The 20,209-nt window shown below is 32.8% G+C and overlaps 1 protein-coding gene across 1 annotated transcript; it reads right to left on the bottom strand.

Moving 5' to 3' along the window:
* Nucleotides 1-933: 933 nt before the first annotated feature.
* On the bottom strand, nt 934-19,148 carry LOC113852365 (protein ENHANCED DISEASE RESISTANCE 2-like). The gene is made up of 22 exons (XM_027482592.1): nt 18,960-19,148; nt 18,196-18,270; nt 17,959-18,012; nt 17,287-17,352; nt 16,959-17,017; nt 16,458-16,534; nt 16,067-16,183; nt 15,180-15,214; nt 13,696-13,796; nt 13,521-13,616; nt 12,259-12,323; nt 11,868-11,939; nt 9,880-10,050; nt 8,662-8,858; nt 8,492-8,522; nt 7,685-7,860; nt 6,309-6,410; nt 5,419-5,466; nt 2,953-3,096; nt 2,774-2,869; nt 1,897-1,998; nt 934-1,026 (listed from the first exon to the last, which is right to left on the bottom strand). The coding sequence occupies exons 1-22, from the start codon at nt 19,146-19,148 to the stop codon at nt 934-936; spliced, it is 2,166 nt and encodes a 721-aa protein (XP_027338393.1).
* Between the last annotated feature and the right edge of the window lie 1,061 nt (nt 19,149-20,209).

The raw sequence follows: 20,209 nt of genomic DNA, 5'->3' as shown, positions 1-20,209 counted from the left end.
TACTTGACATGGCTCGCCACCAACGTTGTCACACACATACGCCGGTAGTTGGGGCTCCAAGGCACACTTCCTATGTATGGGTGCACATGCTCTACTCCATGTTCTTTATGATAGGCTCACACCATATTGTTGCCATTGTTTCTTGATTTTTCTTTTGTACTTTTTCACATGTATTGGGGACTTCTAATTCTATATTCCATAAAAAATTAGTAACAATACTTACTCATGCTAGACATGATAACAAAACTACTATGGCAAATTTATTTATTTTTAGTTATATGGATATAAAAGGCCATTTTAGTAATTACATATTCCAAAAGTAATTTTGAATAAAGTATCCAAACATCATTCTCTTTTAAAATTACTTTTTTGATAGTTACTATCCAAACACACTAAATGCACTTATTTTCTGTTTTTTTGTTTTTCTTTTCATTTTTGGTAAAGAATAAAATAGTTTTAGACAAAGCAGAGGGTTTACATGTCAGCCCCACAGAAATAGCCGTTGCCATTGGAAAGGGCAACCTCAATCCTCAAATGTAAATCATTCTCACATCTCTCCTTAGTAAGTTTTACGAGGTCTTAACTTATTTAATGTCTATCAAGAAAGAGACTGATACAAAAATTACATATGGCCTTGTCTTTTGAAATTTGAACATGAGAAGATCCATTCCCGTGGGAATGTCATAGACGAGGGGAGAGAAGAAGAAGCAACACACGCAACAGAATCAAAACAAGGGGCCAGTAAACTTATAAAGGGGACCCATCTTGATTAAGTTGGAATCAACGGGGAGAAAATAAAAGCAAAAGAGCTGCATGTTTCTACAGAAAAATAATCAGATTATCAAATCTGATTTGAGTACTCAGTGTGAGTGAAAACATTTGAGCCAAATGAAAAAGTAGAACCAGACTATTTAATACTTTTGGCAGAACACCTCAAACCTCAAATGGTACCGCAGATTCAGGTTTTAAGCGGTTTAATCGGACAGTTCCAAGAATATACTCTGGGAGCTCTGCCTCTTCTTTTGCCTGCAAATATGGCATCAGTAAATATGTGGATCAAGTGAAAAGGTTGATGAATCCAAGAGTTAATTCATTTATTATTACTAGCCCACACTATTGGAAGGCAATAGATGTGTACAGCTTTATGCAAGAAACCAAACACGCCAAGAGTTCGTGGCAATTCAACATTTTGCAGGACATTTACTTCATGATTCTCAGCTAAAATAACTTGAGACAAAGTATGGACACAACAAAATTCAAATATTTTATTTTGGTTATTTAATGTTTTGGTTTGAGAGGAATGGTTTATCTTTAATACTAATAAAGAAAACTTCTATAAGTTGGAAAGAAATTTAAGCAAATTCTTATTCGGTAGGAGTAAATGATTCAGTTCAGAAACATTCATATCAGCTCACCATCTCCCCTCTCAGAAACATGCAAATTTCCCTATTGTTATATGGCATCTTATCTAAAATCAGGGATGGTGAGCCTGTGGTATGTATGTACATATATTACTTCCGATAAAATAATATTACACTTGCAGGCATAAGGGAGGCATAAGTACAATATAGTATAAGAATTCCTGCAAAATCCAAGAGCTGAAAGAAAGAAACAGATAAACTTGCTCAAATATACAAGGTTGCATAATCTCTGCATTATCAGCATTGCAAATTACCTAGAAAGACCATGAGTAGGGCACCAAACAGAAGCCACACTGTAAAAATAATCCTCTCCCATAACAAATGTATCCGTTTACCCTTGAACACATGAGCATCCCTCTCCCAAGAAAATATACCAAATAAATCACATAATTTCACAATTCAGAAGTCTACTTCAAAGGAGCATGGAAAAAGAGCATAGTTTGTCCATAAATATTATGATCATAAAGGCACAAACCTCTATCAAAATTGCAAGGTCAACAACTAGGCTTGTGACGTATCCCAAAACAAGGCCAATGACACTCCTAGCTACAGAGGATGATCCAATATCTACATCTATCTGCATAATACAGGAAACTGCAATCAAAGTGTAATCCAGCAGACAAATTACAACATCTGCAGAAAAGTTACAGGTATATTGAAGTTCAATTCCATGTTCAGCATATTGTTTCACAATTTCAACAAGACTGAATTGGGAATCTTTAATGATTGGCAAGCAGCAAATTAAACCAATTTCAAAATAAAATTAAGGTTCCACAAGATCCTGTAGTTGATGTGAATGGGGACTTGAAATTTACGAAGTTAATATTGTAATGTCAGTTGCACTGAACCACAACTAAAACAAAGATGGGATTAAAAATGTAGTGTGATACCACTGTTGCGTAAAGAGTAGATGGTAAATTAACATGGTAGTTTGCTTGTAGGAAGGGTAAAAATGTGAACGGTTGTGTTACAACTGCGGTATAATTTACACGTCTAGGAATTTGGAATGGACAGGAGAGGGCTGTTCGTGTGCACCTATGTGTGCCTTCTTAATTCCAAAATAAGGACTGCTGACAAACAACACAATTCTCAAACTATATGTAATAAATTACTTAAAAATTAAATATGGAGAGATGTGAAGCATAATATTTTCAAGAAAAAATTGCATCAGAATTTAATGGACAAATAGGAGCTGGGGAATACCATTGAAAAGTAGAATATTCTAAACTCAAGTTAACATTGCAGAACAGGCAATACTATACATAAAGGCAGAAACTTCAAAGTTGTTCTGTAATATTTGAGAGACAACATAAACTAAATTTTTACTTCTTAACTTGCTATTGTAACTATACCTCCATAAAATTGTCCTGTCTATAGTATTTACAAGTCACAGCTTTCCCCAGTAAGCAAGCTTTTGTCCCAACAGCTCGCTTGACCATCCAATATCCCTGTATCCATTGAAAATCATTAGCTGCTCAATGCTTTTAAGCATCAAAAAGGGCATATCACTCTTCATTTGAGAATCACACACCTCAACTATGCTTGGAATTAATTTGAATCTGGAGTCCCGAAATGTGTCATTTCCATCTAAAAACTTAGCCAGTAGAGAATCTTTATTTATAGGTCTGTCAGATGCGTAATATAGAACCAAGCTGTAGTTTGGTTTAGCTGGAACCTGAGAATTATGATGAAATAAAAATATGCCTTGATAAACAGATCCATATACATATAACAAATTTCACATTGCATCTGGTTATACATACATACATACACATTCATGCAGACAAAGATCTCTTCGCCCATTGAAATATGACATTGTTGGCAACACCACAGATTGACTAACTATAGACAAAGATGAACATAATGTACAATATTTGTGATTTCAGCTACATTTAAAACTGTGTTTATGCTTCATATGATATTCAATAAGAAAATTAGCTAAATCCGTTCCTTGGTCACAACGGGGAGCATTTAACACTGTACATTTTGTAAATCTACCTTCATTCACTGTCAGAGGCGACTAACAACAACATGTCTGCCATCTTTCATACTATTTATAAGCAAAAAGATTATTTGAAGGAACCAATAAACGAAGCATATTAAGCTGTAAAGCCAGCATTCAACAAAAGATCATCAAGAATATGCTTCTTGGGAATGTTAGTGGGAAGGTCCAGAGATCATGAAGAAATGAGAATGGAGGTATTCCAGCCGAACATGCTCCAGTGAATGGGTCAGGAGAGAGAGGATAGTAACTACAGGAGTATAGTGAAGAGTTAAGCGGATATCCAATCAGCATGGAGGGAGGTTTTATCAATCAGGAAAACTCATAATGACTGATCAAAACTCTAGGCTGATATTGCTTCTTGGTTCCTTTAGCAGTGTTTTTTTATCTCGTTTTCTGTACTTCTTTATCTTCTTTGTATGAATTATTCTTTCACTGGAGATTTATATTTTTCTTCAAATTTTTCCTTGCCAAAATTTTGAAGCGAGCCCCCATAAGAGAAAGCCATTTGCATGCTAGCCTCTTGTCTTGTATAGGGTTCCAAACCTGCGCACCCCTAAACTACAAGCTAGCTTTGAAGCCCCTACTTTATTAGAAGAAGTCCCTTTCTACAAACCTTTCTAGAATATATATAAGGGAAGCTCTTCGAGCTTTCTTCGCATCCTGGAGCTTTCCCCTTTCTATTAGTAAGGTTGTCAAAAGGTAGGTTTCTTAATTAGTGCTTATGCTAAGGAGCTTCTTTCTCAAGGTCAAGTTTCTCGGTTCTTGCTTTATAAAGATTGCAGGGGCGCAAGCCCTTCCTTCAGCCGGCTCCGCCCTATCTATTCATCTCTTTTATATTAATCGTAATTTTTCTAACATTGATTACCATGTGTGGCATAAGTGTCTTGGACTTCTAAACTCAAATTTACTTCATGAGTTGCAAAAGTCTGGTTTTCTTGTAAAAGAAGAGTCCCCACCTCTTCCCAAAACATAAATCAGATGTAGGACAACCTTTTGATATAATCCATAGTGATTTATGGAAGGAGACACCAGCTATAAATCATACTAATTACAAATAATAGTTTTATAGTTGTTTCACTTGGGTCTATTTCCTATGCTTTGAAGGTGTATTCTATGCTTTCAATTTTTACAAGCTTATATCGAAACCTAGTTTTCTTTAAAATTATACTCTAATAATGGAGGGGAATACACATCTAATTTATTTCAAGAATTCCGGCAAACTAATGTCAAGAATTCCGGCAAACTAATGGTATTGTAACTCAGCGGTCATGCCCCTCAACTCCCCAACAAAATGGGGTAGCTGAAATAAAATCTGCTAGATGTTTTTTACACAAAATCATTGACACATCAGTGCCATGATTTCATAGAAGGAAAATTGATGCTTATCGACTTAGCAGCATCAATTTGAGGGTGGATATCAATGGAATAATTGAGAAAACGTGCTGGCCATTAAAAGCAGAAATAATTGGCAAAACAACTAGTCATTAAAACCAGCAAATTCTTAGCATAGGATAGCCACATTTAAAGCCAGAAAAGCCTGTGTCAATACAGTTGTAATTTTGTAAAACTGTTATCCTCTCTTAATTAAGATGCTTAGCTGCGGGATAAATGTATATATGGAAATTTAGCTGATTTATGGGGCAGAATATCAGATTGTATTAAACAGTATGTATATGAGAATTCTCTTGCAGGAGATCACACAGTTTTACTTAGAAGTTTCTTAAGTTTAGAGGTTTTAGCATGTACTTCCATAATTTGTTCCTAATTGGGCTGTTGCTAACAGAGGCTAGCTGGATAACCACTTAATTAGAATTATTGCTTAAGAGATAGAGTTATGTATACCTATCAGTCAACTATGCTTTAATTCCATCTTAAAGAGCCCAACCAAATACCAAAGGATGGTTTTTGTAATACTAGCATGCTTATTAAAATTAAGCTTCACTTTTGTAGTAAAATAATGTATATGATAAATAATAACAAAGATATCCTTACCTGTAAATTAAATACAAGGACAAATGGAAGCTTTTTCCCAGCTTCTGACTGCAATTCAGAAGGGAAGGATTACACAGTGTAATGACTTTTAATATAAAACATTAAGAATCTCAAAATCTTCATCATATGATTTCCAGAATATTAAGGTAACACACATAATTTTGACCACGAGCTTCAAACCTACAGCATGTACAAGATTAAAAAGCACAACACACTAGAACACTAATTTTAAGAATTTGCAGTGAAGGTGTTGAGAATATATCCTTATTATTACTATTTATTTTATAGATTTATTTTCATTATTTCTGTTTATTCATTGAAATTATTATTAGATATTCTATTATGTAAATATTAGGATTAGACTCCTATATATACATGTAATTGTTATGTAATATATCGTAACAGAATTTATCCCAGAACAGAATTCACAAGTGAAGATATGACTGAAAAATAGATGATCTGGATTTTGGAACACATGGCAACCCACATTGAAATGAAATGTAGAAGAGAACGTAAAGGGGACACAACCATACATATGGCATTATACATAACTGGCAAAATCATGAAACTAAATCAGAATTAAGCATCTAGAACTTATATACAAACTATGCTTTAATGCAAACTGAAGAGGAAGCCAAAAAAACTCCATTCAAATAATGATTGGATGATGGTACGCATCAGAGAGAGACTAAAGCAGTAATTAATTTCCATAAAGTCTAACTTTTTCAGTTGAACATGAAAAATTTTAAAGCTTGACTTAATTAATGGTTTAGAGAAAGTCATTTTCTTAAATCTACATATAAAACAAAATTGAGCATATTTTTCCAACTCTATTACATAACAATCTATATGAATATTAAAGATAAAAAATCTTATAATATCAATTCTACCTGAACCAGATTTCTTTGGTGCAGTGCAATTTTGTCTACAGGTTTATTAACTTTTAACCAATCAACTGCAATGAGCTTGAGAAGAGGATCTCCTCCAACTACCTGCATGAGAAATTTCATGTCCATGACATCAGCCAGAACACAAGAATATTTGTAAACATGTTACTTGTTCTAAAGTTTAAAGATTTAGATCTTTGAAAAATTGAAGAGCATTGAAATTACCAATATGCCTGAAATCCCCCAGTGTTTATTGGATAAAAAATAAGGGGCAAACTTGAAGCATATGAACTACCAATGTCATATTTAAATTTCAGAAAAAGAAAAATGAATAAAATTTTGTACCATATACATTGTCCTTCTAATACCTTTTTTTAATCCAGGGTTTATAAGCTCCTAAAGACATTTTTCCCAAATTTGCCTTAAAATTCTAAATAAGAAAATTTTTACTGATTCTTTGCTTATTAAAATACCATTAACTTGCATAATAATATAAATTTGATTATGATGACTCTTACATTATTTTTACATACCTTTTATATAATAAATGGGGCCAAGCCCAATGGAGCTACACAATCATACTAAGAAGGGAGATTTTGTGACCAACTAACCATCCTCACTAAGAGTACGAACTAAACAGGATGGATTGTTGGGAAATGATTCAAAACACTGGCAGATGAAGATTCTAGTATCCCATGATTGTAAAAATATTAGTAGCTTGTTTAATTTTTAATGAATTAATAAAAATACAACAGGTATAAATCATACGATATTAGCATAATTTCTTTATATTATTTTTCTAAAATATTAAAAAAGATAATGATCATGACTCAAAATTTTCACTACAATAAATTCTTCATCTTTATAGTTCATTTTACAGTTGAAAAACATGTGACAACAAATTCAACAAACTTAATTCTTAGTTAATTTTATCAGACATAAAGTGAATAAGTAACAAAAATCATGGTATAATAGATCAAATTATGATAGGATAAAAATATGTAATGCTTTTATTAATATTTTGGTTGAAAACTTAAACTCAAGTGTTAAGAGTTGTTTCCTCTTGGTGTCATTCCATAAACTTCTTTTAGATTCTTTTGAATAAAAAAAAATTACTATTATATTATTCTTCTAATATCAAATTATTGCAATTTCTAAAAAAAAAAAAGTATACTAAAGCTGTTATAACTTTATAATTTATTTTATTGACAATTTTTCTTATTCATCCTGTGCCTTGCTCTGGTGCACACCTTAGTATGGAATGTTTTCAAATCTGTTTTTATCATTATCATTATTATTTGTTCAGATAGGAAAATCCCACTCTAATCACGCCCTGCAATGCCAACACATAAATCAATGGATTTAAATGGTTAACTCACCTTAGAATTATCTTTCAGGTAGTTCTTTCCTCTAATCATAAATCCTTCACCACTAGGAGAAGTCCAACAGTCTGTGTCATTCTCATTCTCTCCTTTGCGTAAAGAACCATGCAAGTCACATGCATCAATTGAGATAGGTCTTGCTTGAGGGTCTAATTCTTTTGTTAGTTCTGGAGCTGAAGGCAGAATGACCAAATAGTTTGTTTAGACTGAAATTTAGAATGGTAAGAAGGTAAAAGGAGAATTGAGAAATTAAGAAGCTGAAGTGATTTTAATTGTCCTTGTCAATTGTAATTGGCATCTCTGTTAATCTAGCATTTTTTTTTCTATTCCTCAAGGGAATAGTGAATTATATGGCCACTACGCATTTAATAGATGATTAAGGTCCAAATAAAAGAGATAACAAACCATAAGATCCCCTTTTCGATAAGTTATATTTGAAAGGCACAAATTATAAGACATCTGTTTGAAGGACTCAAGTAAAAAAGAAATCCAAAAACAGAACACATTATAAAAACGAAGGTGACTCCAACATGTATATGGATTCAATTGCATGTAATGACTAGAATTATTGTATGTCTTGCCTACATTTTTGGTTTTGTTCTATTCTTTGAAGAATATGATCCCGTACTGTCAATTTTGGAGGAATCAGATTAAGAAATCAACTTTTATTTTGAAGTTAGAATCAAGCAGTTGATGTATTTGGGAATTGGATGGTATAAATAAATTGAACTAAACAAAGATTATTATAATTCCTTTTTGGCCTTTATCCCTTGAATATAATGAGAAACAAAGGAAAAAGCTGACCTGCAGTTCGCTTTTGTTTGACTCTCTGCTCCTGACAAATTGAACAAGGTATTAAATTATAGAACTTAACAGAAAAAGTACTTAAATGTTTCTTTCAAACCCGGCACACACAAATAACATTCATTTCTTTTGAAAATTTTCTTGTAGTTGATAAGAAGATTGAAGTAAACCTGATCTAGCTCCTTATCCTCATCACTTTCTTCATCAGATGACGACTCAGCAGCGATTGCATCATAAAACTCATCTTGCACTTCTGCATCTATATACGCAGCAGGGGACATAGAAGCATCAGAGATTTTGGAATGAACAACAGTGGTGGCATATTGTTGGTGGAGTGCCGGATTGGCTCCAATATATTCCTTTAGACCTGCCATTATTTAACAACAGGTATTAACTGGCACTGTTCAATATGGGAATGAAGGCCACACATCACCCTGATAGTATACATCATGTAATTTTTTTAGTTTCTATTTTGTTTTTGAAATGGAAAAGGATGATTTAAAGATGTTGAAGGTTGTTCTTTCTTTCCCTAAACCCCTACTTCTTTATTTATCAGGATTTGATTATTTATAGTTATTTGGGGATGTTCGAAATGCCAGCTACCAATTTTGATTTCATGCTGGCTAGAGCTCCCTGGCCCACCAGTCATGGAGGAATAGTGCTTTTAACAGACTAATATGTAGTTCAGAGTGAGCTCTAATACCATGCCAAATTTGGAATTAAGAAGAAATCTGGGTTTTCAATCCACAATGGAATATGAATTCAATGGCAGAAATAAATAATGAAACTGTCAGTAAGTTAGGATCCTAAAATGGTAAGGAATGAGACCTTTCCCTAACAAAGGAAGTTATCACAACAGCTAAAAACTGGAAGGCTTTTAAATACAAACAATCCCTTTAAGGAAAGTATATAAATTAGATTACAGATGGTCCAACTAATGGAACCCCAGGAAAACAGAACCAGTCAATCATCACTGATTCCAATTTTCAAAATGAGTATCCAACAGTTCTTTATTATTCTATCGTATGATTCCAAATATATGATGGTAACAATAAAATGGTATCGGATATCAAGTAATCAGATATGAATCTACCCAAAATTATTTTTCTCTGAATTGGGATACTAAATAATATTCAAAGCTTTTTCTACATTCCCCTCAGTTATCCCCTTTTTTTTTCGTGATATTATGGCAAAGAATTTCTCCTGTATTTGTGAGTAGTTTAAATTTAATGAAAAAAGAAAAAAGAATTTATACCCCAAAACTGAGTGAAAAATTAAATGATTAGATGTGAGTAGTTTATATCTCATACTTTTCACAGTCTGAATCGCCAATGTTTGTAGAGAGTTTGGATAGGTACAAGAAGAAAACAAAAGTTCAATTACTTGACCTGCCACTTGGCACAACAATGCATAAGGGATGCTCTTCTCAAATTTTGAGCATTGGCTGTTCTTCCATCGATGCCAGTATGCAGAGTGTATCTCTAAAGTTTGGGTCACTAAACATCTTGATCTATTTGATCCCATAGGTGTGTTCAAATATCTGATCTCCCATGTGGATGCTTCAGCCACAAAAAAATACACATGAGGCTAAAATTGGTTAACAGTCATAAAGAACTCAATGGTAATATTTTATGTTACTTTTCATCAGTTTTCAGAAAGTAATAAATTTAAAGGAAGATTAAGATTTTATGCAGTTTCTACCATAACCAGAAGCAAACCACTTGTTGATGTAACCTTTGATTGAATTAAAGCAAGCACACCACAAATCTCAAGGAGTAAGAATATCAATTAATGGGAAAGAACAAGGGCAATTAAATGGATTCTACAAAGTTCAAAAGAAAACCAAGGTATCAAAAGACAGTTCCAAAAGATTTCAGACTGCCCAAAATTTTAATATACTTGAAATGAAAGAGAGTGTGCAAGAGAATTCTGATTAGGATTACAAATACCAGGACCTGTAGAATGGTATACTAGCGTATGAATAAGAACCATAAATATCTATTAATACCTCGCTGTTGAAAGTATTTCTTTTGTTTTTTTTTAATAAAAATGAAATTCATTTAGACAAAGAGTTAGAAAGATAAAATAAAATATCCCTCTTAAAGAAAAACAAACAGTATAAAACTAATGAAACAATAAAAAGAGGAAATAGCCTTATGATCCTTACAAACTTGCAACATGTCATTGGTATCAATTAAGCATTATTTTCCAAATGAAGGAGCAAACTGTAGAGGGAGTTTAGGATTTCCAAACAGTCTAATAAAAAAGAAATGATATGATATTCACCAAATGAGGAATTGAGATTTGAGAGTAAGATTTGCACGAAAACACCCAGAAGTATCGAGAGACCAATACCGTTATCTGGGTTAGGGGACAGATGAATGGAGTCAAGGAGAGCCAAGAGAATCTCCAACCCAAAGGATTCTTATCATTGAAGTTACATAAAATGTAGAAATACCTTGAAAAAGTAGAGTCTTGAGAACTATATCAATTGTGCAATAGAGTCACGGGAAAACCTAATTATAAGAGGAGGGATGTACTACTGAATGGTCCTCCCAAAAACTGGCATACAACCTGCCATGTGAGATAGATTTCCACTGACTAAAATATGCTTGGGTTGCTCTATTAGCATCCTATGCATTATGGTCGAAACCATACAATGGATAATCGGTAAAAAACGTAGAAACTTTATATTCATACAATTGACTGTAACCCTTGAATGAGCTCAAATAAGAAAGCAGCACTACTCCCTCTAAGTTCTAGTATTTTATTAGAATTTCTATACTTCATAGAAATGATACTAATGACATGTTGCAATCTATGCTCAACTTTGGTGCATTAGATTGGAGTATAACTCTCACATCTTTACGGCGGTTTTGTTGGATAAGCAAACAATTTGGAATAAAGATTAGGTGTAAAGCATGTGGTCCTGTTTGGGAATTTTCATGACAAACATGTGGAGAATGGGTAGCTTTTTCTTCATTGATCTTTTTCTTTTGTTCTTTTTTTGTATTTTCTTTTTACGGTATAGAGTATCCCTTATCATTCAAACTTCATATGATCATATAAAGAGAGAAAACAATGTTTTCCAGGTGGTTTGAGTGCCTCAGTAGTGATGTTTCACTATTATATGATCATATAAAGTCGTCATTACACAGATTTCCTTGTGGTTTGAATCACCTTTTTCTCATCTTTTCATTTGCTTTCAACAAAACATGAGATCGGAGGCAGAGGGTTGATCTACACAGTTGGCTTGGTCTCAAACCACTTAAGCTTTTAGGATGCAAATAATTCAAAACAAAGTCAACACAAAATATTCCCAAAGCTAATGCTCCAATAATGAAGACAAATTACTTATGCAAAGAATACATCTTACGATTAATTTTTGTTCGTCGATATCCTGATCTTGGAGGCTTTTTCTTATGTATAGCAGGAAATTGCAAGATAGCTGAATCATAAACACATATGTCAGCATAATTAAACAAAGTCAAAGTACAGCATAATTCAAAGTAAATTAACAGACACAAGAATCACTTCTTATGATCTATGCCAATCAAGGCTACAACAACAACATATTAATAGTAAACTGCTGCACCAAAGAATTGATAAGATGCTTGCATAAGATTAAGAAAAATGAATGCTAACCCTATGCTTAATTAGAGAAACTTCACTTCTAGGGAGTTATTTCAATTTGACAAGTATTACTTAAAAGCATCCACCTGTTGAAATTTCAACAAAAATAAATTATAGAAAATTCTTATTCTTACTGTGCGTTCCATCTTGTGCCCGAAACCATTGCCTAGAGAAAATAAAATCCCGCTTCGAATGCCACCTGGATTAGGTTTTAATATGAAATTTATGAATAGACAGTTTTAAAAGTAAAACATGCATTAAGTTACAATAATTTGAGTAAAACTTGCTACCTATTCACTGATGCAAATATAAATTAATAAAGCAACAGGAGAAAAGGCAGATAATCAATGACATTATAACTACAAGGCAACTAAATTGTCACAAATAGTTAGCCCATGGATAGAACAAACAATAAAACAAAACACAACCCATAAAATAATAGTGCATTTCTAATATAAAGAATTTTGCAAAATGTAGGCTGAAATCGGTTCAGTCCAGTTAAGAGAGCATGCAAATATCTATCAATTATAACAATCCATGCTTACAAAAAGGAGAAAGTCCTGAACTATTTTAACAAGAATACATAAATTTTTTTATAAATGGAAATACTATAGTAGCAATCCAGTTGCAATAATTTTAGGGGTCATTTGATGGTCAAGATAGGAAGATAGGATAGGATAGTTTAGTTTGTTTATAGGTTATTTCTTGGTGAGCTAATAGGATAGGATATATCTATCTTGTTAGCTAATCCAATCTTATTCATCAATATATTTAAAATTATCCTATGGGAGGAGGGGATTTGGTTCAAAAGAAGGAGGATAGGATATACAATTTTTGTTCTCCCCCCCCCCCCCACACTACATAACTACTGTCTTAGTTTTTAATAAGGGAGGAGAAAAGAAGGGAAAGTTTTTCTAATATGTTTCTTATATTTTTCCCTTGAATTGCGTTCATGTACAAAGCCTTGTCATTTTACAGTAAAAGATCCTAAAAATAATAGATCTCACCAAGTTAGGAGAAACGCATCTTGCTTCTACCTAAGTAAAGAATACAGTAGCAATCAACCAGTGCGAGCAACATGGTCTATGTGCACTTGATGTTGGTTGAAGCAGTTCGACTATTCGTTTTACTAGTATGAGCAACTGGACCTGGAATTGTTTACTATTACTACAACTTGTTCACTCTTGTACTCTAACGGTAATTTTATCATTGTATGCAATTTATACTACTATTTACTAAATTATTTAGTATGCATTAATTACTAGATGGGATAAGAGATTACCATGCTCATATCCTTTCCCATTGTTTTCCTGTTCTCCTTTCCTAGCTATTCTTATCCTATCTTGGCCAATAAATGAGCCCTAAAAATTTAAAAATGACAACATTTATTGGTTACCGGGTTAAATACTTAGGATCGTATGTTCCATAAACAATGTCGTAATGGCCATCATAAGACTCTACCAACTCCAAGTCACCCATCAACATATCCCACCTGAAAAAGTTATTATACAAAAGAATAAGCTCCCCAATATTTTGTGAAGACTCTAAAGTACTTTTAATGGGAAACTTACTCATATCTTTTCTGTCGTTCAGTGTTTAAAAACACTTCAAAAACACTATCTGCACTTGCATCAATAACACCAACTGATTTAACAAGGACACCCTTACCATTCTACAAAGCATAGAAAGAATATTAAAGCAGTTTCAAAGACAAAAAAAATTAAGACAACAAAAGTAAGTACTTGTTCAATTGTTATGTGATATAGGTCAAAGACAAAATAATAGGACAACAAAAGTATACAACAAGCACATGCAAATATATTTTAACACTATGAATACTAGATGATTCATTATCATTAAGTAAAGGTTGGATACACAGGCATACACAAACAATGGTTTTATCAACAATACTTTCTAATTAACATCATGAACAAATGAAAGCCACTTCATGCTTCAATTTCCATATGAAGGAAAACAAAAAACATCTGTGTCTTTTCACCAACAGATAAATAAAAGCAAAAGTGAAACTGACTTGGTGAAATAATAAACTCATGATAAAAAATATGAACAGATACTACAATTTTAAAACTCAGTCAATCATAAGTTGTGATCTTCATCATAGGAAGAAAAGAATACAATTTATCGTTAACCATAGCGGAAATAAAAGGACCAGCTTTTTGAACTATAATTTTGCATTAGGGTATAAAAGAGTCAGACACAATATGATTGGAACCAAATAGACCAATTAAAATCTTTAACTGCATACAAATCTTCTTGATAAAATAAAGGATATAATCACACCATTTTTTCCACATCTCACTTTCACATGAACAATATTTTATCATTGTTTAATAATTAATAATTACATACATAAGTTAATATTTTATTCAATGAACCGTAACAACCTAGCAGTTAAAGAGCTAGCATGCAATTAACACTACTTTCCGGTAATTCCACATAAATATCTCATTTCATATAATCCGAGTCTATATATGATTGAATACTTGAGATGTTTCTTCCTAGATCAATCAGTAATGGCTTCAATAACCAATAGTAATGAGGAATATAGAAGTTTTCATGAATTAACCAAGCGCTTGAATCTTAAAGCAGAAACTACTTAGAGAAAAGTTTCACATCTAGTTTAATTCCTGAACTGGAAACCCATTCCTTTAAGTTCATTTATCATAATATTTATATCTAAAATTTACCAAGTTTTTTTTGTGTCATGAAGTCTGTTCAACTTACAATGAATCACTTCATGTATCATTCAGGTAATTAGCAATCTGTTATCATTATAAGTAACAGTTTTTCATACACATGCAGAAGAAGATATATCCTATGTTTAAAGAACATCTGTTAAAGCAAACTTGAGATTCTGGTTTTAAAGCAAAATACTTACCTAGAGAGAAACAAGTATTGACAAATGATAAAAACAAAAGGCAAGTATTGTACTCTTACAAATTTCGTTAGAATAACATAGATGAATTCATAGCTGATTAGTTTTCAAGATATATGATGAGAATCAGTATCACCCATGAGTAATGTGCATACATACCTTGTTATCAGAAACATCCTCAAAAATTCTAATGCCTGAAACCACAAACAAAAAGCATCTAAAAGGATAAGGATAGATCCAACTATAGGTTTTTTAATCATGACCACTAAAAGCGAGAATTACAAGCAGGCATCATCAAATGTCTTGAATAGTCTAAAAACAGATATACAGAGGAAAAACTATGTAGACCACTATTCAAGTTGCCTTATCCAAAACAGATATAATTTATGATTTGCTTCCATTCCACGGTTTCTTTTACTTTTCTCTTCTTCTTTTTTTTTTTGTCCTTTTTCTTTTGATTAATGATTTTTTTTTATAATATATAGAATACATGAATTTTAAATTGAATACCCTTTTTGGTATTGTTATAGATAAATAAGTGCAGCACTATACTCTATATCAACTTTTGAGATTGATCATAGAGGGTTTGCTGGAATATACAAGAAGGTTATGATGTTAAAGTTTGGTTCTTGCTGTGCATAATTTTCTGTCTTTGGGCATGTGTGGTTGGAGAGGGACACTACTCTAGTATTCTTAAAAGGGGGATCTTCCATGGTTTTCTGCTCATGGTTGCTTCAAAGGTGTTGCTCTCTCAGATTTACAATAAGATTGGGAAGGCTTTCTATGTACTTTTTTTTTTTGGTGGTTTATATTGTATTTTGTCATTCTGTTTTAAAGGATTTATTATCCTTTCCTTCCCTAGTTTTATTTTTCTACTTCTCTTTTCTCTACAATAAACATCTTCTATCAGAAAGCAATTACAACCTTTGGATAGACTGAATTCAAATTTTGTAATCTTCAAAAAATATTAGGAAAAGGCTGTTGAAGCAAAAAACATTGGCTTGCATTGGCTGCAAAATAGAGCAAGTAATGGCAGAAGAAAGTACCAGCCATGGTACGAACACATTTCCATTGATTTACTTCAAATGCATCTCCGGTGTCCCCTTCAAACCCATCTGAACTACCAAAAATCTTTGATGATATACGTGAGAGTGTCTCTGGGCCTTCGGAATGAAAGAGCAAAAGTAATGTCAATTAGTATATAAATAGAGACATATAGAAGGGCACCAACCTTACCAACAAGCACAGAAATTAGAAAACAAACATGGGATTCATTGGAAAAATACAAATGATATTAATTTAGAATCACACTTGCACAAGCATCTCTCCATACATTTCTGGTGCATCTGAATAATTTAATAGTCTTTTTAAAATAGGACATAAAATTATGTTAAAACATCAAACAATGCTTCCTCACTCTAATGCAAATCAATCTACCTTGGCCAATTTTTATAAACTTCCTTAAGCCAGAAGCATACCGCCTCACTCTTCGTCGATTTCCTTCCAGATTGATCCTTCCACAACAGAAAAAGAAGTGATATGTCAATTTATGATAAGTTATCTGATAAAAGGATGACCTCAAAGGCAGGCATCTGATAATGATTCAACAATTATACAGATCATTCATTAAGCTTAACTCAGAAAAGCATGAACAGTAATATAACGGTAAGGCATATTCCCTCAAAATCTTTTAAAAATTCATAATTCCTGCAGTTTATAATAAAAAGTTATGGAAAAATATACAAAGAAAATGAAACACAACTGGGGGTGAGATTATCAAAAGCATCGGAATCTCCTGCTAATATGTATGAGTTATGACAGAAAAACACCACTAATCATTACAAATCAGCGACTCCGACAACACTGTTCAATAAATGTTTATCTATCAATTATTTGCTTCAAGTGGGTGTCAGTTGGAAGACAAAAAAGAAGACGTACTCCATTTCCGGGTTTAGTCTGTCTCTGGCACTACTTCCTTCTGACAGCTCATATTCAGCCTGCAAGAGGGTATATTAAATTCAATTAAGCATATTAGGACCAATATGGATATACTACGATGACATGCCAATTCTCCGATATGATCTATACGTACAATGAAAACCTATATTCTTGAAAACCTTTTACCATGAGTATGATCTCTAATTCAAACCCTCAGCTCTTTAAACATTCCATAACAACCAGGCTTGGGTTGTGTAACAATTATTAACACTAGTAACATATTGAACATTCACATTATCAGAGCAACCTTACAACTATTTTCTCATACCTGTTGCTTAGCATGCTCAAATGCTTCCATCCATCTCTGGGCTTCCTCGGCTGTAGCACAAGCAATCTTGAAGAAAATTTAAGTAAAAAACTCATTTCCGTACTTAAAATGAAAAATATATAGTATCCACGGCATGAAGGGGTTCATTTCATTTCAAATAAATAAGTTCTCCAACACAGACATAGATTCGTTCAATTTCAAAAATAAGTTTTCAATTGCTAGCTTCTTTTATATGTTTTCATTACGGGAATCTAGATTGAAGCATTTGGTGCCATCTCCCAACAACATGGTAACAAACAAGGAAAAAACTTGATAAGCAGATTTTTTTGCCAACGAGGTTGTCATTGCTATTGACTATTGGATAAATATGTGTCATCTCTAAAATGGTGACTTATCCAGAAGTCACCCTAAATCTTGCAAGTTCTTGGTTCTGATTGTCACTACAGTGCCTAACATTCTTTGCTAGTCTTATAGTTGTCCAGTAATATTTCCTTGTGAGTTTAATAGACATTTTTTGCATGAAGCTTTTCTTCATGGAGCATAAGAACAAGTTTTAAGAGCTACCTCGAAATCTTTATAAACTATTGAACATGTTAAAAAGCAAGCTAAATTGGCAAGTAACTTTCTCTATCAACAGTTATTAAAAGAAACAATTCAAAAACTATAACTTACTTCTCCCTTTCTGGTCTCATCTAATCGATTATAGAAGCGTATTACATAAAGATCCTGGGGAAGGAAATAAAACATATTTAGCTTCCCTTGAATTTACAACGAAATGAAGCATTTATATCTTAAAGTCACAAAAAAAAATTATTTTTATAAGTTGTCCTAGAAGAGTATATATCATCAAATCCAATGCAAATTCAGTTAAATTTGGTAAATACAAAGATAAAAACATTAGTGTTTTACCCCATGGTGGACCTTCCGTTGTCCTAACTCCTCCACCATTAGTGCGGCACCTATGACTCCCTGCCTAATGGGTTTCTGAACAAAGGAAAGTTATATATATAACACAGTATATCTAAGTGTTATAAAAAAAGTACTGAAGAAAAGAAAAAAAGCAAAACGATAAGCGATAACAACTCACGTTAAAAATAAAATTAAAAATAAGGGAAACCATAAAAATATTAAAACATTACACTTAAGTCCTCGAAAAATGTCACTTTGTATTGTTTTTGATCCACAAAAGTTTGTCTATTTAAATTGGCCTCCAATTCCAAAGGGATAAACTTGTAATGTAAACTCGATAGAGTTGAAAACAGCGGTAGGGCAAACTCGTTAACAGGTTGACAACATCGGAGGCTAGTTTACATCGACAAAAACTTTTCAGACAAAAGAATACAAGTAACATTTTTCATACACCAACTTTTACATTCAGTTTCATAATTTAATCTCAAATTATTAAAAACTGACACATTTTAAATATTATTTTTATCTTTCATTTACGTTTCATATTTTCACGTGGTAACTTTTCCGAAGGTACAAAAACATTTTGGTCATACATTTACTCAAGCATTATTGAATATTTGAATCCAGAAAGGTACAGCGCACTCGCGTAAATATAAATGTATGTGCGCGCGCACAGTGCAAGTGAGATTACGGTAGATTTTACAATGAAAAGGTTTAAAATGCGTTAAATGTTCAGATAATGCATGAGAAAAGAAGAAAGATACAATGTCAGGGTTCTCGTGAGGGTCACGCTTGTACATGGCGACGCACTTGCCCCTGACGAAAAGGAATCGAAGGTGACAGTATTCACGGCCAACGGAATTGACGCCAAGGTGATAAACCCAACCAAAGTATTCGAATAACCCTTTCTCTTCACCGCGTTCAGATCCTCCTCCTCCGCTACACGCTTCCATAATTCTCCTACGCTAGATGAAAGAGAATTGAATTGAATTGAATTGAATTGAATGGTTAGATCACAATGCACTCAATTCTCTACCCTCTATGCCTTAATTTCTCCCCAATGTTTGGTCATTGTTCATTCTCCTTATAATACGTTCCCCGTTTGCGCACACGTAGAAGAATGTCTAAGCTGGGTGGGTCTCATTCCTTCTTCCCTCACCAGGTTCACCTGTCCGTTCATCTTTTTTATTATTATCATTTTTTTTCTTGTTGACGTGTTTACTTTTAATTTAGTAATAATTTTTTTCCATTTTATCAATTTTAAATTTTAGGATTATATTTTTATTTTTCTCAAATTTTGTTATATAAGTAGCATTTCCTTTTTGTTTGTCTTTTTATTGTGAACTAAATTTCAATATTCATAATGCAAAATGTGGATTAAAAAGTTGCCGGTATATACACTTTTTTTAACTATTTTTAATTATTGATCAAAATTTATTTGTAATTATAAAAATATAAGTAATATTGATAAAATTTACCATGCGTGTAAATACTACCTCGGACATGCAGGAAAGATATGAAATATAAATGTTGATGGCATCCACTTCCTCTAATGCTAACCCTTGTAAGGCTTGGTTTGCCAAGTTGACGTTCATTGCAGAAACCTAACACCACAGATCTCACAAGAACAGTTAGTAGCGCCTATTGCGTTCATACATAGCTTATCAATTTTAAGAAAGAAAACATCTACTTTTGCAGGCATAAGAGTAAAACCATCAACATTATATTTACCTTGAGCTTTATTTGGAGAATATTTCTCTAATGACCATTAATAGTGATTCTAACTAATAGATTCAACCAAATCATAGTCATCATCGAGATTCTTTAATCCAAATAAATTAGTGATTCTAACTAATTCTTCTGCGGTATTGAATCTCTGTTGATATGCTTGATAAGTTCCGTTCCTCAAATGGTGGCAAGAGCGCACTGTTTCCTATTAACTAATTTTCATCATTCGAACTCAACTAAGATGATTTTCATATTGAAAGTTTGAAGAACAAAGATAGTAGAGGAA

This window comes from Abrus precatorius, unplaced genomic scaffold (assembly GCF_003935025.1).
Source record: "Abrus precatorius isolate BTA unplaced genomic scaffold, Abrus_2018 Scaffold10, whole genome shotgun sequence".
Lineage (NCBI taxonomy): Eukaryota > Viridiplantae > Streptophyta > Magnoliopsida > Fabales > Fabaceae > Abrus > Abrus precatorius.
Note: the sequence above shows the minus strand (reverse complement) of the source record. Positions and strands in the feature narration are given on the sequence as shown.